The 22,968-nt window shown below is 43.4% G+C and overlaps 1 protein-coding gene and 1 long non-coding RNA gene across 3 annotated transcripts in view; one reads left to right on the top strand and one right to left on the bottom strand.

The window, feature by feature from the left end:
- LOC308335551 overlaps positions 1-22,968 on the top strand; it is a 522,414-nt gene that overhangs the window by 96,281 nt on the left and 403,165 nt on the right. The gene's annotated exons all lie outside the window — the stretch shown is intronic.
- Positions 276-22,968, bottom strand: part of pde5ab (phosphodiesterase 5A, cGMP-specific, b) — a 103,752-nt gene continuing 81,059 nt past the window's right edge. For both annotated transcript variants that reach the window (XM_080792077.1, XM_080792076.1), the window contains exons 13-23: positions 21,789-21,848; positions 15,863-16,009; positions 15,558-15,683; positions 12,319-12,413; positions 11,996-12,083; positions 10,019-10,119; positions 9,446-9,523; positions 8,637-8,700; positions 7,235-7,309; positions 6,664-6,747; positions 276-5,259 (exon numbers count right to left, since the gene is read on the bottom strand). In XM_080792077.1, coding sequence (XP_080648203.1) covers positions 5,140-5,259; positions 6,664-6,747; positions 7,235-7,309; positions 8,637-8,700; positions 9,446-9,523; positions 10,019-10,119; positions 11,996-12,083; positions 12,319-12,413; positions 15,558-15,683; positions 15,863-16,009; positions 21,789-21,848 — 1,038 coding nt within the window. In that variant the 3' untranslated portion in view covers positions 276-5,139. The remainder of the gene's footprint in view (positions 5,260-6,663; positions 6,748-7,234; positions 7,310-8,636; positions 8,701-9,445; positions 9,524-10,018; positions 10,120-11,995; positions 12,084-12,318; positions 12,414-15,557; positions 15,684-15,862; positions 16,010-21,788; positions 21,849-22,968) is intronic.

Raw genomic sequence — 22,968 nt, forward strand, 5'->3', positions numbered from 1 at the left:
GCATGGTCACAGTACTAAATATTGGACCCGATTGTCACAGGCCACACAATATACCCAGGATGAGAGACAAACTTTATATTATCAACCTATCTCTGTCCCAGCAAGACACTCTGGTGGGATCTATCTAGTAGGCCTACAAGTTAAACATAGGACTTTCAGAAGGTCTACCTTCATAAATGAACCATCTTTGATGGTAAGCAGAGAGCAACGAACAGAAACACAATAGAAAAGAAGCATCATCCTTTAATGGGACATAGCATTCATTTGTCTCACAGTGTCAATTAGTGTCAACAGTTGCAGACATGTATAACACCTTTCTTCATAACTGTGCCACATTGGGCATAACAGTGGCGGTTCCGTCGTTCCAGAACCCCTTCATTTATTCCCATAGAGTTTTCAAAACATATTTATATCCATTATTTTAAGCCTTTAAATGATTATGATCATATTATGATCAAGGCATCCAGGATCCATGGTGAATCATGAGTCATGACCATAAAACATTTGATTCTGTGGAAAAATAATAATAAAATAAATACTAATATTAATAATATAATAAGAGCTACTGTAATATTTGTTTGTTTTGAGGTATTCTTATTTATTTATTTTTCTTTCTTCTTCTTTTTCCACAGAATCAAATGTTTTATGAATCACCATGCGGGATCTTGGATGGCTGATTCTATATGCTTAAAATTATGAGATATATATATCTTTTTTTAAATCTCTATTATGGGAAAAATGAATGGGGGCTGCCGGGCTGGAACGATGAAAGCAGAAAATGGCTGCCACAGCTATGCCCTTGTCACATTACATCACATCAGACCCTTCCCCCAACCTGCGGTATACACACCGGAGCATCCACTCTCAAACCTTTTTAGATATTTTTAGACCCCAGGTTGGTATGCATGATTTCAGTGGTGGAAAGTAACTAAGTAACATTTTTAGGTAGGCCTACTTTTACTTCACCTTTACTTATAGGCTACTCCAAATATTGTACTTTTACTCCACTAGACATTTATTTGAAAACTTGAGACATAGTTACTCTGTAGAGTTTGATTATTACAAAAACATACATTGACCACTTCATTTTGGCCATTTGAAAATAGTCAATCTACAAGCTCACAATATGATGCATTGTGAGCTTGTAGATCTGCTATTTTCTTTTCTTTTTTATATATTTTTTATACATTTGAAAACTTGAAATGGAACATTCTGCATAATGACTACTTTTACTTTTGGTACTAGTAGTCAACAGGCAGTCAATTTACCCAATTTTGAATTCCGGACTTTTACTCGTAACAGAGTACTTCTATATTGCCGTATTGATACTTTTACTCAAGTAGAATTTGTGAGTAATTTTTCCACCACTGCATGATTTCACCACTTTAAAGTATAGGGTCAGATTTACTGATTTCATGACTTATTTTGAAAAGCCAGACCGGATCCCAAATCAGCAGCAAGGGAATTTATTTAGTAAATTCACACACGTTTTTGTGATATGGCAAAATGTTCGTACATGAATGGGATTTTTTTGAATTATTGATTGTACATCGTACAGAGGTAAATAAAATAAATCGTACAAATACAATAATTATCGTGCAAAACTGGTCCTCGGAAAACCCCACTTTGAGAACCACTTTCACGAGACATGTCCTAACCAATCAGAGAGCGGTATACGGCGTGAAAAAAACACATTCTAACAAAGCACACAAAGTTCAGGCACAAAAACATTAACATCGTGGAGACTTTTTTTTTTGTTTTGTTTCTTTTTCTTCTCAAAAGTACAAAATACAACCACAGTTACAACTGGGCTCATCTCTGACCACGTAGTCGTACATCTACAAATATAGAAAAGTGCTGCAGTAGTTTAGTTGGTTAGGATAAAGGCTTATGGAGCCGTGTGAGAGACTGTCAACGCGGGGAACTATACAGGGCTGAACAATTCATCCGAAGAATAATTGCAAAATCACAATGTGAACAAAAGCAATTTCCAAATAGCAGAGTTTGAAATATGCGCACATAATTACTCTTCCTACTTCCGGGCCCCTTCCCTTCTTCCTTCACAGGTGTCAAAGGCTATGTTCCATTTAGGCTTTGAAACATTTCAATTTCATGGACCCCCATACCTCTGAGTAACCTGACTGACTCTCTCAACTGATCTGGTCTCTCTCAACTAAGCAGAAACAATGAACCCGGAAGCAGCGGGACAAAAAATCAGATATTTCCATAATAATTTCGAGTTGTAGTCTTGTTAGGTTGTGTTTACATTTGCGCTGTGGCAGCGCTTCAATACGTCATCAGTCTCATGCTGAGACCCACATCTAGCAGCCGCATACGGCTAAAAAAAGACGATCGAGATAATATCTCGTCTTTGGCATCCAAAGGTTAGATATTCCCCCCTAATCGTTCAGCCCTGCAGTGAACCTAAACTATGGAATATACAGGAAGTGAACAATAGGGGTGCACTGTGGACTGAATGGCTATACAGTTAGCAATGAAGGTGGTAGTCCATACCATAGTATAATCGGATAGTGAAATAAAGAAAGAATGAAATAGAGAAAATAGCCCACAGATATCATCGTCCATTTGTTTAGAAATACCGTAGCATGGACGCTGTAGTAGTAATCGTTATGCCTGTACCATTTTGCATTTAGCGTGAATGTGGCCTTTGATGTTTGATGATGCAAATTAAATCAAAAGCAGTGGAATTTGGGAACAGTCGCCGTCTCTGGTGGACCAGTGTCTCAACCCATGTTTAAAAAACAAGCTGAAATAATGGTGTGTGAAAAAAAAAGAAAAGAAAAAGGAATTTCCACATTGTCACACATTTATAATGAAAGTGGAGCTTGTGCACATCTCAGCCAATCACGGCGATGGGGCGGGGTTGAACCACATGAAGAACAGCTGATCTTGGCCATTGGTGAGTTAGGGATAGAACGAATATTAATATTAAAACATGTTTTGAGCTTGTAGATCTATTTTGTGTCGAATCGATTTATGTACAGTGAAATAAGAGCGTACCATGTTGCGCTCTTTAGAGCGCAACATGGTACGTATACGCTCTTTTTGATCAAGTATAGAGGGATTTAAGTGGTGCAGCTCAACACAAGCTATCATCCTAGTGTATGACAGAGGACAATTTCACAAAAAATAAAAGTACCCGCTATGAAATTACTGTGTTGTTTATTATATTTTTACGCAAACGATAATAACGAAGGGGATCCACCACACACCGTCTTTGAAGCGCCCTGGATATTATTGGTTGAAACTGGTGTCTGTTGATGGAAGTACAATGATGCTTTTTGTTTGACAGTGATTCATAAACATTGGACTTCTCCTGTTCTCATGAAAATGCACAAAGATTGCATATGGCCTGTGGATATAAATGCTCAGAAAGGGTGACAAACTTTGTTTTCATTTCAGCTCGTCTTTAAGTTGAGTTTGAGTTTAGCAAACTGAAACATAATTCATACAAAACATTGTGGGTGCACAGTTGGACAAGCATAATATTGTTTGTTTTCTTTTAAAATATGAATTGGTCCTATTATTACAAGAAGGCAGTGGATACAATCTAGACTGTATCATGTCACTCCAGATCTAACAGTGAAATCTTTGGCTCCATGTACACAATCTTCAGTGTTCATTTAACTGGACTTAAACATTTGGTTCTATTTGAACACTATTCTGAGTTGAATTAACAAGTATTTTACTGTGTACATTTTGTTTTGCAACATCAGATTTCCAACAACACACGGTAATACAGTACATTTACGAAAATCATCATTGTCAGCCGAAAAGGACATAATATGCCTGATGTCGTCCGCCTATAAAGAGAGTGCTGACGGGAATCGCTAATTCATTTTTAAAGCTTTGCTATTGTTTTAAAACTGCGGTTCCTACAAAGAGTCGCGTGCGTTCTTGACAAGAAAATGACGTCACCTCACGGTGTAGAAACTCTAATAAATATATAAAACGACGACAAAAAATAAATATGCAATTGTTAAGACAACGTGTGAAAACATGTTACAAAAAAAAATAACTCAAACCAGTTTGTGGTGAGTGTGTGTTGCTGTGAGTGAAACCTGATTTAACGGTAGGATGCGTGCTGGTGGCGCACACCGGAAATATGCACACAATGCAACAACGGCGCACTGTGAGCTTGTAGATCGGCTATTTTCGGTGCGAGACCCCGGCACATAACCAAGTATAAGTCAGGCATTATAATCAAGTCTAACACGCTTCAAAGCACTGTGGCTATGTGATGTACTGTGCCGCTATGTGAAGTACTGTATATAAGTACGTAGACTACAAGGTGATCTGCAAGGCCCGAGAATTAACTTTTTTTTACCTGCTTTAAATGATTTTGGATCATATTACTTGATTAATCAAACCTTTTATTTCTCATTGACATAATGTTTGCTGAGATCATTCCATGCTGAAATCATTCCATGATCACAAGGCTGTTTTTTGTTTTGTTTTCAGCTACCCAAAATAAGTGGTGGAAAGTAACTAAATAGAAGGTATTTGTACTTTACTTGAGTATTTCCAACTTTCAATACAAAACAAAACAGGAAAAAGTGAGTACTTTTTCCACTCTTGGGCCCATGATGCTGGATACACAGCATCAAAAAATAAAATAAAATAACACTTTCCGTACTCTTCAGTGTTGCACTCACACCTCATCACATGCCTAAGCTTGGTCAGAACCCCCTTTAGCGTCCTCTTTTTAACTATCGATGTACCACTCAACGTTAAAAATAGGGTTGGGCAAAAAAGTTGATTCACTCAAATATCACAATTTTATGAATCCATTTAAAAAAGATGAAACTTCTCATGGTTTTATAGTTTATAATTGTTTTTAACCCACTAAAGCCGGGAAAGCATACGTGTCATTTTAGATTCTCTTTATTTTCAGCGAAAAAGAGTACATGGGACCAAGCGTCAACAACATGACGAGCTGGGAGTTCAGTGTAAAAGTTACCTCCCCCTCCAGAACGCAACAATCTGTGAGGGATCGTGCGATCGTGACTTCAACAAGGACAAAAATACAAACAAGGTATGGTAAATAAATATAGCTTAAGTGTTGACATTGTCTCTAGTGGGTGTGACAGGGAGGGGGTGACAGGGAGGGGGTGTTCTTCACGCCATGCCGTTAACCAGCGACTTGTCTCCCTGCTCCGCCAGAAGCTTCCAATTCTGTCTGTTTTCGAGACAGCCCTCCAACAACGGGGAACAGTACTCCGACATACCTGCCAGGGTCTGAAATAATAACGCACACGCATACACACGTTTTAAGACGCTCTCAAACAAGGTTGTTTCTTCCACTAAATACTAGGGCTGTCACGATTCGCCTAGTCCACGATTCAATTCAATTTTCGATTTGCAGCTCACGATTCGATTCGATGTTCGATTCGCTATCACGATTCGCCTAGTCCACGATTCAATTAAATATTCGATTTGAAGCTCACGATTTGCTTCGATGTTCGATTACATTTTTTCAATCTATTTTTAAAAAACCTCCTTTTTCAGCATTGAGGGCTATATTCATTATAATTTAGGCCAATATCTTGGTTTGTAAAGAAAAACACTTGTTTCCCAATAAGTCACATTTATTTTCTATAAATAACAAATCAGAATGAGAATAATAAAAGGTTTAACAACTTTGGGTTTTATGCCCTAACATTTTTTTAATGTTTCTTTAAGATTAGATGACTTGTAACATTCTTGTTAAGCTCTAAGTAAGTAAAAGAAAGGAGAAAAAAAAGACAAATAGTATATAGACCAATCTGTTGTTAGTGCAATTTGATCTGCATGGCTCAGCCCTTCAGTGATTTGTGCCCTCACTTTATCATACATGCCAGGCAACACACGCGTGGTCATATGCGACCTGCATGGCATTTTGTAACGTGGTTCTGCTGTTCTGCAACTCTCATTAAATATTGAAAGCCAGCGTTTTCCACCATTGAAAGTGGTCGCATGTCTGCAGCTATGCAGACTGCAACTCCGTGCGTTACTTGTTTTGCACGGGGCGAATTAGCGGAGAGCTTTTCTCTATAAGAATCTAAAATATAGTTGGCTGTGTTGTTGTCTTTGTACCATCGTCGTTGGACAGATCGATTTCTTTGTGATGTCTGCTAAGATGCTGGCCCATATTTGACGTGTTGCCTTTGGGATACGGCACTCGTCTTCTTTTCCACACTTATTTCCGTGTATCATCGTCGTCGCTGTCTACAACAGCACTGGCCATGGTGAAACGCAACAGCGGCGGTCTCGTTCTCTCACTTCTGTCACGTGTGTGTGTGTGTGTGTGTGACTGACTGTGTGCGTGTGGCACGGCTCCGATACAGCTGGCTTTTCGTCTCTTTTTTTTCTCCATGCATTCGCATGGGCGGAATGGCCCGGCCGCTCGCGGAAGTAAAAACATAAAACATTGCGATACGGTGCGTCATTTCGATACACTGAATCGAACGTCAATTTCGATTCAATTTCGATTCGTATCGAGAATCGTGACAGCCTTACTAAATACGTACTGTATCGTGTGATTTCCCCCTTTCTTTTGGCTGTGTAAAATAGTTTTCTTTCAAATACGATAATGTTAAGCCTCCGGTATGATTTGGCAACACTGACTCACATAACTGCATCATGTGACGCGGTCGCCCTCACCTCGTACAGCTGAATGCAGATGGCGTCGATGAAAGACACCTGCATGCTGGGGATCTTATCTCTCTTCTCACGGTTCATCAGGTCCTGCAGACATAACAGGAGGAGACAAAGCATTAGGCACGGACCGTACCGCACAGTGAAAGATGTACATTTTAACAAAGCGGATATTTGCCTATATATGAAAATAAGAATTAAGCATTTTGTTTCAATTTGCCATGTTGTCAACTCCATTTTGTCCACACTGACCCCGAAAACAGCAGCTCTACAAGCCTACAACACCTTGCTATACGTTGTGAGGCTGTCCAAACGACGTGTGCTGACCCTTTAAACTCTACAACTCAGCAGTCCAAATCGTCTCTGCCGTGTCCGAAACTGTTACTTTTCAGAATTCAAATAAAAAAACATCGAAGGTAGCAGATCTACAAGCTCAAAGCACGTTTCGAGCTTTCGGAACTGCTATTTGTGCTGATTTTGTGTGACGCTGTAGTGTAATCAAGTATAGGGTGTTAATTTACGAATAAAACACACAAAAAAGTGACGAAACGGTAGCGACCAAAATGTGCCAGCTTACAATGGGCTCAATGTTCAGCTCTCGCCTCTCCTTGTCGCCTTGTTCGAAGAACTCGGTGGCCACCAACTCAGCTATCTGCAGGAGGAGAGACAGACGGACAAGAACATTTCACTCTAGGAGAATCATGGTTCGTCAGTAATATCTTCTTGTGAGATCAGACCACCTATATGTCACTCTAATGACAGAACCATGTCAGAGTCTAACCTCTGATAGATGAAATTAAATGGAATGGTGTTCTGTGGCTCAAGTGGCAAATAAATAATGGACCTTGGCATGAAAAGGGTTGAAAACAACTGGTTTAGAATGATAGCCCTGCTGTAGCCCCACAGCACAGGGACTGTGTTTATAGAATGATACCTCTGTAGCCCCACAGCACAGTGACTGTGTTTATAGAATTATATATTCTTAGAATTATAGAATTAGAATGATAGAATTCAAAAAGCAGCGAAAGTGCTCAAAACGCTGCAACGCGTTTTGGACAGGTTTCCTGTGATACAGACAAAATCACATTTGAATCACATCTAATGAAAAAAAAATTGGCTGTTCAGACCAATTGGATTCCAATCCACAAAAAAAAGATTTTGGGCTGAACAATGCCAGACAAACTAGCAGAGAGCAAATAGAAAGCACATCTAGCCAGCCCCCAGGAAAGCAGAAGAAAACTGTGGCAAATTAATTTGAGTCACACTGAATGAATGTTGTTTACTGTTTACAGACAAAAAAGATTGACATACTGGCCTGGGGCCTCAATTTGCATCTTTGTGTGTGTGTGTGTGTGTGTGTGTGTGTGTGTGTGTGTGTGTGTGTGTGTGTGTGTGTGTGTGTGTGTGTGTGTGCTTATGAAGGATGAAGGTGTTATCTAAGGTCAGGGCTGATTATAAAATGAGCACCCACGTCAGCAACACACAAAACACACACACACACACACACACACACACACACACACACACACACACACGCACACACGCGCGCGCTCTGCAGTGAGTGTTGCGATAATGAGGTGCTAACTAGCACAGACAGACAGACAGACAGACAGACAGACAGACAGACAGACAGACAGACAGACAGACAGACAGACAGACAGACAGACAGACAGACAGACAGACAGATACAATAATACGAGACAGACTAGCAATTACTGTCGACTGCTTCTGAAGCTATGCTATGTCTTATAATGTTAACAGATATTCTCTCAAGTTTTCCACTTGACTGTTTTGACATTTTATGGTGTAACAATTTACATTATTATTTGACAATGTAAGGTAAATGTAATTTGGGGGTGCCATGGATCAATAATTCATTTACAGGGCTGACCTGAGAACCAGGTATAATAGGGGACAAAGAGGAAGGTCAGGATTAACGCATGCACACACAGCATATTGATTCAAAATGTCCTGCCTACCCTCTTCTGTACTGGCCAGGGTTTAGTGATGGCAGAGATGTCGCATGCAGTCATCAGCATTGACCTGTGGGGGGCAGTATAGCGACACAGAACATGAGACTTTCATTGTGTTAAGCAGTGCTGCAGCACACACTGCGCACGCACACACACACACACACACACACACACACACACACACACACACACACACACACACACACACACACACACACACACGGTCAGACACGCTGTCACACCAAGTCCACTGGCCAAATGTAGGCCGATATCAATTCAATTGTTTCATCATTCATTTTAACCTGCACAACCTCTACCAAAGTGTGCAGGTGCTTTCACCATCTTTTCTTTTTAATTTATATATTATAATTTATATTTAATTAAATTAAATTATAATTGTATCTATTTATTTTTCATGAAAATATTAAAAAATATAATGTTTTCCTGTCTGTCTTCACTGGTCAACTATCAATAAAGGTGCAAAAAGCCAAAAACTAAATATTAAAAAAAAAGCCACGACCCACAGAAATGGATCCACGCGGCCCGTGACCATATAGAAAGGTAGACGCCTCTACCAGCTCTGAGGGCAAATACTCTCAAGTGAGAGTATGCTTCCGCGTTGGTGCCAAGGAAGGCTAATGAAAGGAAAGTTCCACGTGAGTGGACGCCGCCATTCAGACACTCATGTCCATATGTCTCTATAAGAGCACTAACGCCCTCAGTTCCATACAGGTCTCTCCCGTGAATTGCATCGGTGAATGAGGCGTCTACCTTTCTATGTCTATGCCCCATGTCAAGAAAAGCCCCCTCCTCACCTCAGCAGCTCCTTGTGTTGATCGTCCTCCCAGTCAAACTGGCTGTTCTTCGTGAGCTCAAAGAACTCCCCTCGCCTCCTGCACGTCACACACACACACACACACACACACACACACACACACACACACACACACACGTAATTACCCTCCTACGTAAGCAACGGACCCACCTAGGCACCTACCACCCACTAGCCACTAGTCTAGACTCTACCCTAGTTCTCAGCAGCAGCACTCAGAGGAAGGGAGGGAGGGAGGGAGGGACGGACAGATCTGCCGTTTTTGCTATATTGGAATTTGAATCATAAAACGTAACACCTAAGAGGTTTCCACCGCCCCCAATATTTGTCTTGTCAAGATTTGTTCTAATTCCTACAACATCTTTTGAAAATAGCAGATCTATACAAGAGCTTGTAGAATGATCAATGGCTATTCATTAAGGTGGTTCAACTGATTTTTATGCTATATTTACAGTACACATTTTGCTGGGGACCTCCTGGAACCTATTCTATTCTATTCTCTCTCTCTCTCTCTCCCTAGCATGGTGTCCATCTGGGTTTGACATGTGGCCCCTACTTCATGTAGAGGGCGAGGTCGGTGGCCAGAATAGCCCTCTCGATCATCTTCAGAGTGGACTTGTACTCGTCCAGAGAGAGACCACTCAGTATCTGGTTCCCCTGAGAGAGAGAGAGAGAGAGAGAGAGAGAGGTGATACGTGAACACAACTGGAAGCTCCTCCTCACAGACACGCACATAGTACAGTATACACACACTTGTATTGCTATACTTGCGAGAATGTCACTTCTACTCAAGCCTGAGTTATCACTGGAAATGTATGCTCATGAGTATATGAACGCGTATGAGAGCGCAAGCTTCCTGAGGAGATGCTCATATGGGTTGACCGCTGTTTGCTCTGAGAGAGACCGGCCTGTGGTCACTATGGCAACACTGCCACACAAACAAACACACACAAACGCACACATGCAGATTATCAGCGAGTTAACTTGTCCTGGGCATGTGCGTGTGTGTGCGCGCGTGCATGTGCGTGTGTGCCTGCGTGCATGTGTGAGCGTACATTTGTATGTGTTCGTTTGCACACTAATGTTCTCCACGTCATTAACACTGAGAGCCCTGGTTCAAGTGTGCGTCTGTGTGCTTGCATTAATGCACACTGGCCTGCATGTACGTATGTGCATCTCCACATACATACATACATGTACCCTACATGTGTCATTCTCCATGATGTATTGTAAGGGAACTACATGATGAGCGTCTGCTTGCACACAAAGGCCGACCCTTTCATCACCTTTCATCTTTAAGGGTGCTTTAACACAGGTGTAAAGTAATGGCCTGGTTCGCTACGGGTGTGAACGCAATCAGACTCGACGGGGGACCAAGTGTGTGTGTGTGTGTGTGTGTGTGTGTGTGTGTGTGTGTGTGTGTGTGTGTGCGTGTGTGTGAATGCTTAGACTCTCATCTCCTTTGCTGCCATTTGCTGGTATGGTAACCTTGGTGTTAGACAGAAAAATGCCCTTGACAGAGGCTAGCAAGATTGTGGGGGTAAAATTCTGCTGTCTGAGTTATATATCATCATCAATTAGATCAGACAGCTCTCACCCCCTATACGGGGAATATTAATTCCTGCCTTCCGGCCAATGGTTAAATACCCCTGCAACCAAAAACAAAACGAAACAAATTATTTATACCTACCTCCATTCTACCATCAACAAGGGAAGCAGGAGGAGGTAGCTGTTGTTTAGGTTCAGGGGTGGGTGGTGAGGATGGTTGTAGTTACACTTTGGTTGCACTCTTGGTTCTAGTTGCATTCTATATTAAAATGTCTAAAACGATTAGTCCCAATACAAGATTCTGATTGGCTGGTTACCGCCACGTGACCGAATAAATCTCACCCATAATCCACACCTTCAATCACTTTATATCATTCCCAGCTGATCCCGCAGCTCTGTAGCTGTACTGGGGAAGGGGAGCACTTGATTGCCTTACAAGCCCATGCCGTGCGGTGGCGTCTAAGCACCGCCCGCGCTCATGAAGAGATCATGCGACTCCTATTCCCCTGTCACACCGGCTGACTAAAAACAAGACTCCTATTCCCCTGTCACACCGGCTGACTAAAAACAAGGAAGTGTGGCTCGCTCTGGTGGGCGCAAAGTGTAGCTATACTTTCGTGATTTTAATAGTTTCGAGGTTAATATTCATCGCTATATGTTTGTAACCATTTTAGAAAAGCAAAAAGCCACGCGAGGCCCCAGCTTACCGTGGATGTTATAATGGGTGAGAGGGTTGGAGAAACTTTCTGTACTCGTGTCTCACCACGTCTCTCACCCATTTTAAAATCCACAGTAACCCGAGACCTCTTGTGGCTTATTGCTTTAGTAATCATCTGTATCTTGTGATAATGTACGTATGTCTTGTCTGTTGTTGTTCATGTATGTTTTACTGTGTGTGCTGCGTTTTTAGAGTTTTTAGCATCTGCTGTAAAATGAATTATTGCCCAGCTTGGGACATATTACATAAACTTGACCTTGACCTTACCGGGCCGTTGAGGATCATGAGGCACTGGTCAAAGTGGTGGTGCTCCATGGTGGAGTGGCAGTACAGCTGAGCCAGGGGGTGGTCACTCCTGTAACACACACACACACACACACACACACACTGTCATGGATGGAGATCTTTGTCTTTTAATGTTTTATATTGATTCAGTTTGAGATAGCTCTATACTACCGTCCGTCCGTCCGTCCATGCACACGCACGCATGCACACACACACACACACACACACACACACACACACACACACACACACACACACACACACACACACACACACACACACACACACACACACACACACTGTACCTCTGTATGTAGGAGTTGTTGACTCCCCTGTGGTCCAAGTCGTGGCATAGAGTGGCGATCATCAGAGCCAGAATCTCTGTATCACTCATATTATGCTGATGGAGAGAGAGAGAGAGAGAGAGAGAGAGAGAGAGAGATATTGAGTCTTTTCACTAGACAGAAAGGGAAGGACATGGCCGGTATAGCGGTATGTTTGTTTCTCGCCCCAAGGCAAGTGCACGCTGCATGTACTCACTTGATGGCATGCTTTAAAAAGGACAGTTTATTTGGAAGGAAGAAGGAATATCCTAAGTTAAAACCCCACTCACCTGTCTCCTGGGAAAAGGATAGGTGAATGAAATACAAGCCTGGGGCTTTATTTCCCCTGTAGAACAGCGGCCCTACCAACTCAACAGTTGGCGATGACAGGACGACATGTCACTCAGTGGTCAACAGTTGGTGATGACAGGATGACATACCATCAGAAATGGAAACCGTCTTTCTTTCGCTCTCCTGACAATAAAGCTTAACTCATTTTCTGCCTAAAACGACATTGGACAGCTTTTATTAAAAGTCCCAGATCGCCTAGGACGACAGCACATCATAACAATTTACTCATCGGGAGATCTAAAGGTCAGAGGTTTTTGACGAATGAGCGTGAGCTTCAGGTCCTGAGGGCTGAGGGATCCTCACAGCCCTCTACCAATCTACCATATTGCCGATTTCCGTGAAGAACGATAGCTCAGAACTGCCAAAACTGCTAAAATGGCGGAATGTTCATGGAAACAAGTTGGGCTTGACCCCTAATAAGAATGACAGAGTGACGAGGTGGTTTCTCCAGCTCCAGAATTATAACTTCAAGGTGAAGCACCGGCCATGGAAAGACACGCAGATGTGTTGTCAAGGTTACATGAGGAGGAAGATCATAAAGTCTCCCGCTCGAGTGGTGAACAAATGGAGGAAGTATGTGGAGTCTCTCTAAGGGACCGCCAACCAGAGGGAGGTGGAGAGCACCGGCGGAGCCTAGGCTGCGTCATAGACGGCCAATAGATCCCACGGCCACGTGCCGTGGGATCTATTGGCCGTCAGCCCAATATAACTCACCTGTGTGGCTTGGCTGAAAGATACAAACTTGTCTCTGTCGCAATCAGTCAGCGTCTGCTCTCTCTGTGTGCTGGTCAGGCCTGGCGGCGGTAAGACTCCTCCATATTCATCCTCAAAATGATTATTATTTGTTTGAATGGTTAGTGACTTTTCTTCTTGCCCCTAGGCAAGAGCACGGTGCATGCTGGTGGATGGCATGCTTTAAAAAGGACAGTTTAAGGAACTCGGATGAACACGGAAATGCTTCGGGAAGGAAGGAGGAAAATCCTAAGTTAAAACCCCACTCACCTGTCTCCTGGGAAAAGGATAAGTGAATGAAATACAAACCTGTGGCTTTATTTCCCCTGTAGAACAGCGGCCCTATATTGTTAATGACTTACCGTTATTCTGCTTTCCTAAGTTTCTACTTACTTACCTCAGATGAACCTTCATGCCTGGAGAAGACGTCCCTGAAGACAATTCAAGTTATTATTGCATTATTTGATCCACTTACCTGACGAAAGCTGTTTCCTGTGAAATCTGTAATAAATTACACCCGCTGGGCTCACTTGGTTCATGGCTCCTGTGCCTTGGTTTGGGTCAGATGCCTCAATATGAAACGGTTTAGCTAAAACACAACGTTTAACCCTGAGCCAGTTGCTAGGCAACGCCTTGCTCACCCCCACCTGCACGGAAACATGCGTGCGCATCCATAGAGCCCTATTATAATTACGATCTTCTGTCGCTGTTTTCTCTGAAACTACGTCGCTGTCTACGGCCGTAACATGACAAAAATCAAAGGTGCCGTAATAGTATATAGTAATAGTATGTGACACTGCTGTAGTACGATCAAGTAGGTTGTTTAATAACAGAAAACGTTAGAATAATGGAGATAAGAGGTTTCTGCAGCAACAATATGTTCCCAGTGTTCAAAGCCAATTAAAATAGTGAATCCCCAATTATTTGTATGACAATTCAAAGTTCCAAGAAACATTTAATGACCGTGACAGACCTATACAACCCCAAGCTAAGCACACTCACTAAAACCGTTACAAAACTCCATTAAACGCGACAGCTGCCTCCAGTACATTGAGCAAGCTGTGAGTGAGCCCACCTGAAGGCTAATGGCAGGGCAAACACTCTCTCCACACACTGTTAGCAAGTCATTAACTAGCATAGGCGTTTAGCACTTAGCCACTAGCCCTTTATTTTGAGTGGGAAGCAGGAAAAGCTTTTTACAGCAAAGGCCAACACCTGGCACTTTATAATGCTTTACCGCCTGCTCTAGAATAGTGGTTCTCAAACGTTTGTCATGTCAAGGACCCCTAAAATGACATGTATTTGACTATGGACCCCCGTCTGAAAAGAACATTTTGAGTAAAAAATGTTTGCTTTAAAATGCACATGAGATAAAGGTGGTTAAACTGTATGTATGTTACAGTATATTAACTCATTGCCCCATACAAAAGGAAAGAACTCCCGCACAATGTCTTCAAATGCAGTGGAATAGTTTATTAAGGGAACAGCAACATTTTGGGGTCCCAGTCAGGACCCCAAAATGACCAGCTAATGTGGCTATACCGTCTTTTTAAGTCATCGGAAGCGTTAATATCGTAACAGCGAGGTAGTGATGATTTAGCCATGAGCCCCTAACGCCGCTGTAGTGTACATGGAGCGGACTGAATTGTTTGCAGCTGATGCCATGACTACACATTGAGGTTAGACAGGAACACACTCCATATTTGGGCATAGATGCATTGGGAACTCCTTATATGGTTATGGCTGAGTTAGAGGTCTGCTCGTCCACCCTCCCATTAGCCAATGTTGACAGCAGCTCTATAAGCTCACATGTCCCATCGCGACATGCCCCACAATAGTAATGGGTTATGAATGGATTATTAATAATAAGCACAGCCATATTGGACAGAAATTGTGCCTTGAGTTCCCCCTCAAGGAACCATGAGGGTCTCTGCTGGACCACACTTTGTGGCCCTCTGGTGTAGCAGAGTGTTTCCAGTGAGCCAACATGCACAATATCAGCACTCTGACTCTGTTTGACCAGAATGGAAACAGAGCCTTCATTAGTATCATTGGTAACAACTGTGAAGGAAGTAAGGAAGAGGCCCAGTTTCTTTCCAACATGGCTGCTGTGCAAAGAGCCTGAAGGTGCAGCTCACCTGCAGGCGTCCCGACTTGAGGAAGGCAAACATGCACTGGGCGGTGTTGAAGGCGTGTCTCCAGTTGTGGTACGCCACGTTCTTCCTGTAGTTCTTCTTCACGCTCAGAACCCACTGGTATAGACTCTACACGGAGAGAGAGAGAGAGAGAGAGAGAGAGAGAGAGAGAGAGAAATTTAACCTATTGCCTGCCAATGACAAGATCTCTCGTCAGATGTGTTTCCAGGTGTTTTACGCTAGGTGGCGTTCTTCGCTAATCTCTAAAAGAATGTTTTTTCCAGCACCGTCGGGCGCCAGGGTCTTACCGTGTACTTCATCTGGAAGTTCTGCACCAGGTTGAGGTCTATGAACATGCGCACGGTGGCCAGGGTCGTCTCCATGTCCGACAGCTCAAAGTCGCTGAAGCTGAACTCCAGAATGCTCAGGGACTGGGCCGACGGAACCGTGGCTGCCTAGTACGTGCAGGCAGGCACACAAACACACGTACGCACGCACACGCACACGCACACGCACACACACACACACACACACACACACACACACACACACACACACACACACACACACACACACACACACACACACACACACACACACTTAAAATGTTTATCTGTCCACATGAACAGAAGTACAAGGATGCCTTGTACAGAGGACATAAACAGATTAAACACCCAAACACAGACACACCGTTTTTCCAAAATAGACAATTCAGACAGAGACACTCACATCAAAGTAGATTACCGCCAGTAACCATTTATACAAATGGAATACAGATACAATATGAGTATCGCAAAAAGGCAACGGTAGTTGCCTGGTAGTTGCCAGTAAGCTGACATCATGAGAATGAGCTAGGCTGATTGATACAATCAGCTGACAGCTGAGGCGGAAAGACTCCCATGTCCCCTGGATGAACTAATGCTGTGCTTCATTCTACAAGCTCACAGCAACGCAAAGAAAAACACTTAATATTTTAATAACTTGTCTCTTTCAGACTCAATTATGATGCAATCATGATCATACAGGCAGAAACATCTCTCTCTCTCTCTCTCTCTCTGGGGAATGGGGGCAGATTAGATCCGTAGCTGCCAGCCATTAATAATGGATGAGCTGTGATCAGCAGGGTTGAAGAGCTGCAGGACGTGAACCTATATGTGCTGCAGGGGATCGGCTCGCCTGGCCTAGAGCGCAACGACCCAGAGACGAGCAGAGCGGAGGCACAGAAATGCACGCACGTACGCACGCACGCACGCACGCACGCACACACGCAAGCAAGGTATGAGGAAGTATCTCTCTCACAGGCAAGACAGAACTTGTCATCGCTGAAGGCAATCTCAATGCAGTGAGAATGAGATATCGATCCCACCGAGTGTACAATGAATAACTGTGTAAAAATGGCCAATATGTGTTGTTTTGCCCTTATTACTGTGGGAGAGTGCAATCATCCAATCCACTACGCAACTCAAAGCAAGGGTTGAATACCAACCATTTGCCATTTTGTCAATTGTTTTGGGGGTGCAACCCACACATTTAGCAGTGATGCTCATTCGCCTGGTCCTTACAAGCTGTACCTCATTTTAAAGGTGACTAAAGTACTATAATGTACCAATTGGAATAATTAAAGTGGAGAAATAATGGGCGGAAGTTTCAGAACTTTGTTGTGGTGAGTTTATACGAACACAATTGGCCCGTGTTCAGGGGGAGAGAAGCTGGGTAGGGACTCGGGAGGGAGCGTGATAATACTGTGTACTCCTACGGGCTGGGGGAGTGGCACCTCTCAGCAGGGAGTGTTCGGCGGGAGGAGTAGGACGGAAGCTCAGTCTACGTCCTCCCGGTGGGGGCTCCTCACTGTCAGGTGAGTCAGTAGGATACAACAGTACGTCATCCCGGTGGGGGCTCCTCACTGTCAGGTGAGTCAGTAGATTACAACAGTACGTCCTCCCGGTGGGGGCTCCTCACTGTCAGGTGAGTCAGTATAGGGATACAACAGTACGTCATCCCGGTGGGGGCTCCTCACTGTCAGGTGAGTCAGTAGGGATACAACAGTACGTCCTCCCGGTGGGGGCTCCTCACTGTCAGGTGAGTCAGTAGGATACAACAGTACGTCCTCCCGGTGGGGGCTTCTCACTGTCAGGTGAGTCAGTATAGGGATACAACAGTACGTCCTCCCGGTGGGGGCTCCTCACTGTCAGGTGAGTCAGTATAGGGATACAACAGTACGTCCTCCCGGTGGGGGCTCCTCACTGTCAGGTGAGTCAGTATAGGGATACAACAGTACGTCCTCCCGGTGGGGGCTCCTCATTGTCAGGTGAGTCAGTAGGATACAACACACAGAAATGTGTGTGGGGAGGAATCAAATGAATTGGCATAACGACTAAATTGGCGAGAACAGGCTGTGTTACATCATGGCAGCTTAGGAAAACCAGCTTACAAAAAAGTAAGGAAAGGTTAGCTTGGGATAAACTTTTGGAACAAATGGCAGCAGTAGTTTTGCATTCACAGTTCTTCAAACGTATTAAAATTGTTACAATAGCCACAGTGTTAAAGGTTGCTCTGTTTGTATGTACGGTAATACATGAACAGAGAGATCTCTCTCTCTCTCTCCATTAGGTCTAGTTAGAGGTGGCTTGATGATCTATTCCCCCTCCTCCATTACTAGCCTCTTCACTTCGTCACTTCGTATTTCCTCTACTGTCTCTCTGCATGCACACACGCACACGCACACGCACACACACACACACACACACACACACACACACACACACACACACACACACACACACACACACACACACACACACACACACACACACACACAGGCATATTCATGAGCCTCCTGCTTTCTTGTTCATCTGCATTCTGCACATCTTATCTGTCTCTCTTAGCGGAGATCCACTTAGCTCAATAGAGGAATGAGTGAGAGAAGGAGAGAGATTCAGAGGGTTTCGCATCAAAGCTCATGAGCCAAAGCTGAATAAGTGCATTAGCCCAACATTGCTGTCCGGTGGAATCCTTGCATCTCCTGCTTTTTCATACTACAATGTCAGGTTGTCCCCTATAGGGATATTTATAGTGAAATCTGATTGGCCTATTGTTGTCTATAGTCAACTGACTATATCCTACAGGATAATTAGACTGAGAGATTGGCAGTGGAATCAGTCTGATCACCTCCTGAGCATGTGGCTATAGGAGGTATAGCAGGTCATCCAATGATCTATGCGTCGGCATGTGGAAGTGTCCTTGGGCAAGACACAGATGTATAGTGGAAGTGAGGACGCTGCATGGCGTTGACTGTTAGTGTTTGCCACTTCACCTTCCAATGTATGAATGAATGGACCATTGTCGCTTTGAGCAAGCACTCTGTGATTTATTCCATTTGGGCTGAGTTAACATATAATTGCTTGGTTTCACCCAACAAATCATAATTCGCAGACACACAGCACAGACACATACGTACACATACACACATAGCTCCGCACAGGAGTGGCTATAGCACCACTTAAAAACACACAAGGTCAGAATAGAGTGAGTTTTGTGTACATTTGAACATGTTTGCTTTGCCTACCATTACGTGTGCAGAATAAGGACACCCCAGGGTTACAGTGATGAATGAAATGAGGCCCTGCAGGACAGATAACATGCCCACACTGCGTCAACTCTGTGTCAAACGTGTTCCGGCAGTCCTGTGGGAGGCTTTGCCCTGGAAAACTAGCCCTGTGTCCTAGATAGTGAGGGCCTTAGCGAGCCTTGGGGAGGGCATGCATTTAGGTCATACTTTTAAGATTTTGCATGGCCCTGCAGTTCTTCAGCTATACTACGTTTCTTCTCCGGATGGACAGCAATATACCGTCGCAGTTGCATTGAAGCGAATCACTATAAGCTACCCAAAGCAGACACTTGGAAGACGTTTCACAATGCTATCCTGCTACCAGAGTTAATGCTGTGTTCACTCTACAGGCCGCAAAGGCCTTCCTAGAAATGTACTCAAGTAAAAAGTATCCAAAAAAATCTAATACTCAAGTAAAGTACAGAATCATCATGATGTCATCAAGATGTGTTTCACCATGTTAATGAATATTTTCAGACTAGGAAGCACAGAACGGGGGGGACGTTTTTGTTATTTCCACACAACAGCTCTAAGGTATATTAATGACATAGTAAAATGTTGAAAATGAGTGGAATGCCCCTTTAACACAATCTATACCAAACTCGAGATTTCTCAGTTTTAGGTACTAAACCCACCTGTGCCAATCACGAGAATATCGTGTTTTGTTGATTTCTATCAATCCCAGAATCTTGACTCTATATTTACCGAGTAGTCGCTTCCCCCGTCGCTAGGCAACGGGTGGACTTCTGGGCCCATGAGAACTACTACAGAGAGCGCAGCGAGCGGTGTGTGTGTGTGTGTGTGTGTGTGTGTGTGTGTGTGTGTGTGTGTGTGTGTGTGTGTGCGTCCACACGCGCGCGTGTACTGACGTATACAAATCATATGCAGGTCCACTTGAAGTCAATTTTGGATCAAGATGTCAAGAGAAAAGGATCAAAGTGACGATATGAAGGAAGGCTATACGCTATATTGAGAAATGGCTGCTTGCCTTAACCACAAAGATTTCTAGGTTTTCCGTAGGAACAGCAACAGACTAAAGTGCTGCATTTCAATCTGCAGGAAAGACCTCGGGAAATTGCGGTGGAAAAGCTGCCACTTTGGATGAAAAAGGAGAAGAGCAACTCTTCCTCACGCTGTGTGAGAAACGTCAAAGCAGGACATGATCACTGTCGCTGTCGGGCAGAAACCCCTTATCTCCACACTTTTAGTGTTTTTTTCACACAAAATGTTCAACTAGAAAAAGTGCCCCTCGGAGCACAGGTCTCCACCAGGCCAGGTCCGGTTGTGGCCTCCTGGTGGCGCTATAATAGGCCAATGTGAAATGGGTGCCATTTCTTCTTTGCCTTTGATGGCAATAGGATGATTTGAGGCATTTTATTTGTTCCAAAAATGTGTTTTGCAAAAATGGCGCTATAATGAATGCGAATGCGAAAAGGGTGAGATATCTTCCTCAGCATATAGTAGGAAAGTGCGTGAAAGATTTCACTGTTCAAAACGGGCCAATCCTGCAGACTTTGAAAGCCAATTGCTATCAATTAAATCAATCAATCAATCAACGTTTAGGAACCACTGTACTGTACTGTACTGTACTGTACTGTACTGTACTGTACTGTACTGTACTGTACTGTACTGTATAGAGCGTCGCAGTCCCACCCCCTTTCAGAACGACGAGTGGCCCAGGAAATGAATCCCAATGCATTTTGCCCATAGGCTTTTCTTAAAGTATTTATTTAAAGACGGTTACGCCGCGGACAAAGCCAACTCGGATCGTGACAAATCATGACAATGAACACTATGTTTTGGGCCGATCAAATAATTTATAAGAAGAAAAACAAAACAAATAGTGTTGTCTCCTGCCTTTATTTTCTTCTTTCTAATGATTTGATCGGCCCAAAATATTGCGTGATATATGAAATCTGCGACGCTCTATAACGTATAAACCTCAATGCAAAGGCATCAAAAGTAGCAAATCCACAAGCTCAAAACGCGGCACAAAATGAGTCCAGTGACGCAAGAACAAGCACAGGCAACATGATCTCCAAAGATGCAGGTGGGGAAACAGTGATGTCACCACATGGGTCATCCATTGATGTGGTCACATGGGTCATCCATTGATGTGGTCACATGGGTCAGTGATGTGGTCACATGGGTCATCCATTGACGGACAGGTTACTGCAAATCAATCATCTTTATCCTATGTTACAAGGGCTTCAACAGGGGGCGCCAAATCTTTGCACGAGAGGGACGTTATATTTACATTAACCACTTGAACTCTAGTATCCCTGGCCTAGGCGATTCTGAGGGGAACATTAGCCAAAGATAGCAGATCTACAAGCTCAGAGCGGTGAGAGTGGGAGAAACACCAAAAGTTGATGCATGTGGGGGCGGCGGTGGTTCAGGGGTAGAGTGGCTGGATGGGAACCGCAAGGTTGCCAGCTCGAACCCAGGAACCCCCAGAGTTGTCGAAGTGTCCTTGAGCACTGAATCGGTGTATGAATGTGTGTGTGAATGGGTGAATGTAATGCACAATCTATGTAAAGCACCTTGGATAAAGGCACTATATAAATGCACCATTTACCATGTGTGTGTGTGTGTGCATATGCATGTGTAATGCAAAGAGTACTTACCGCTGTCACCTGGAGCGCTCTGGTCTCTTCCTCTGCAGCAGAAGCGTGATATGACAGGACCTGTAATAATGCACGCACGCACGCACGCACACACACACGCACACGCACACACACACACACACACACACACACACACACACACACACACACAATACAGTTATGAGGATGTTATCGTTTTAATGGCTACAGTATTGACATTTTCCCGGATGTTCCAGTGGGTACATGCTATCCTGTTCGCTTTGCTAACAGAGATACATGACACGCATGCACTCACGCACGCACGCGTCCACACACACCTGCACACACCTGCACACACGTGCACACACGCGCACACACACACACACACACACACACAATAGACGAGTGACTAGACTATTTTCTAAAACAGCAGATGTAGGAACTTGTACAGTACATCTGCTGTTCTCGAATAGCCGACGTAAAAATGGAAAGAAATGATTAAAATGATTTTGACACTATATGTTAACTATATACTTTTGCTGTAAGCTCCCCCAAGGACCGCACTGTGGTCCCCGGACCGCACTTTGATAACCACTACTGCATGGCGCTTCAAATCACAGAATTAGAACGTCCCCTCAGCTCCATTCTTCTCTCTCTCTCGCTTTGATCAATTTCCTGTCCTTTCAGTACTGTCATAATCTGTACAAACAAGCAAACATGCACATCTTGCGGTACTGCAGGCTCCGCGCCAAACATGACCTTTGCTCACCAATATTGCACCATATTGTGTTGATAAGATATTGACTTGACTAACAACGCCGTCTCTGATGACACACTTTGCAGTGGTTGAAAGTAACTTCAATTGTGAGGTATTTATATTTCTTTACTTGAGTTTTTCCAATTTGTCCAATACTTTTGCTTCTACTCCACTACTAATCTCACATCCAAATATTGTACATTTACACCACTACATTCATTTGACTCCTAAATTGTCTAGTTATTTCATACATTTGGAATATTATTACAAAACACACATTAATTAACCACTTCAGCCCTATATACATTTCGACCATTTGAAAATAACCGATCTACAAGCTCACAATGCGTTGCCATTAGACACATTGTGAGTTTGTAGATCTGCTATTTGAAAACTTGAAATGGGACATTCTGATTAAAGAGTACATTTTGATGCCAACGCTTGACCTCACACGGAGAGAGAGAG

This window comes from Protomyctophum bolini (genome assembly GCF_963924005.1).
Source record: "Protomyctophum bolini genome assembly, chromosome: 20".
Classification (NCBI taxonomy): Eukaryota; Metazoa; Chordata; class Actinopteri; order Myctophiformes; family Myctophidae; genus Protomyctophum; species Protomyctophum bolini.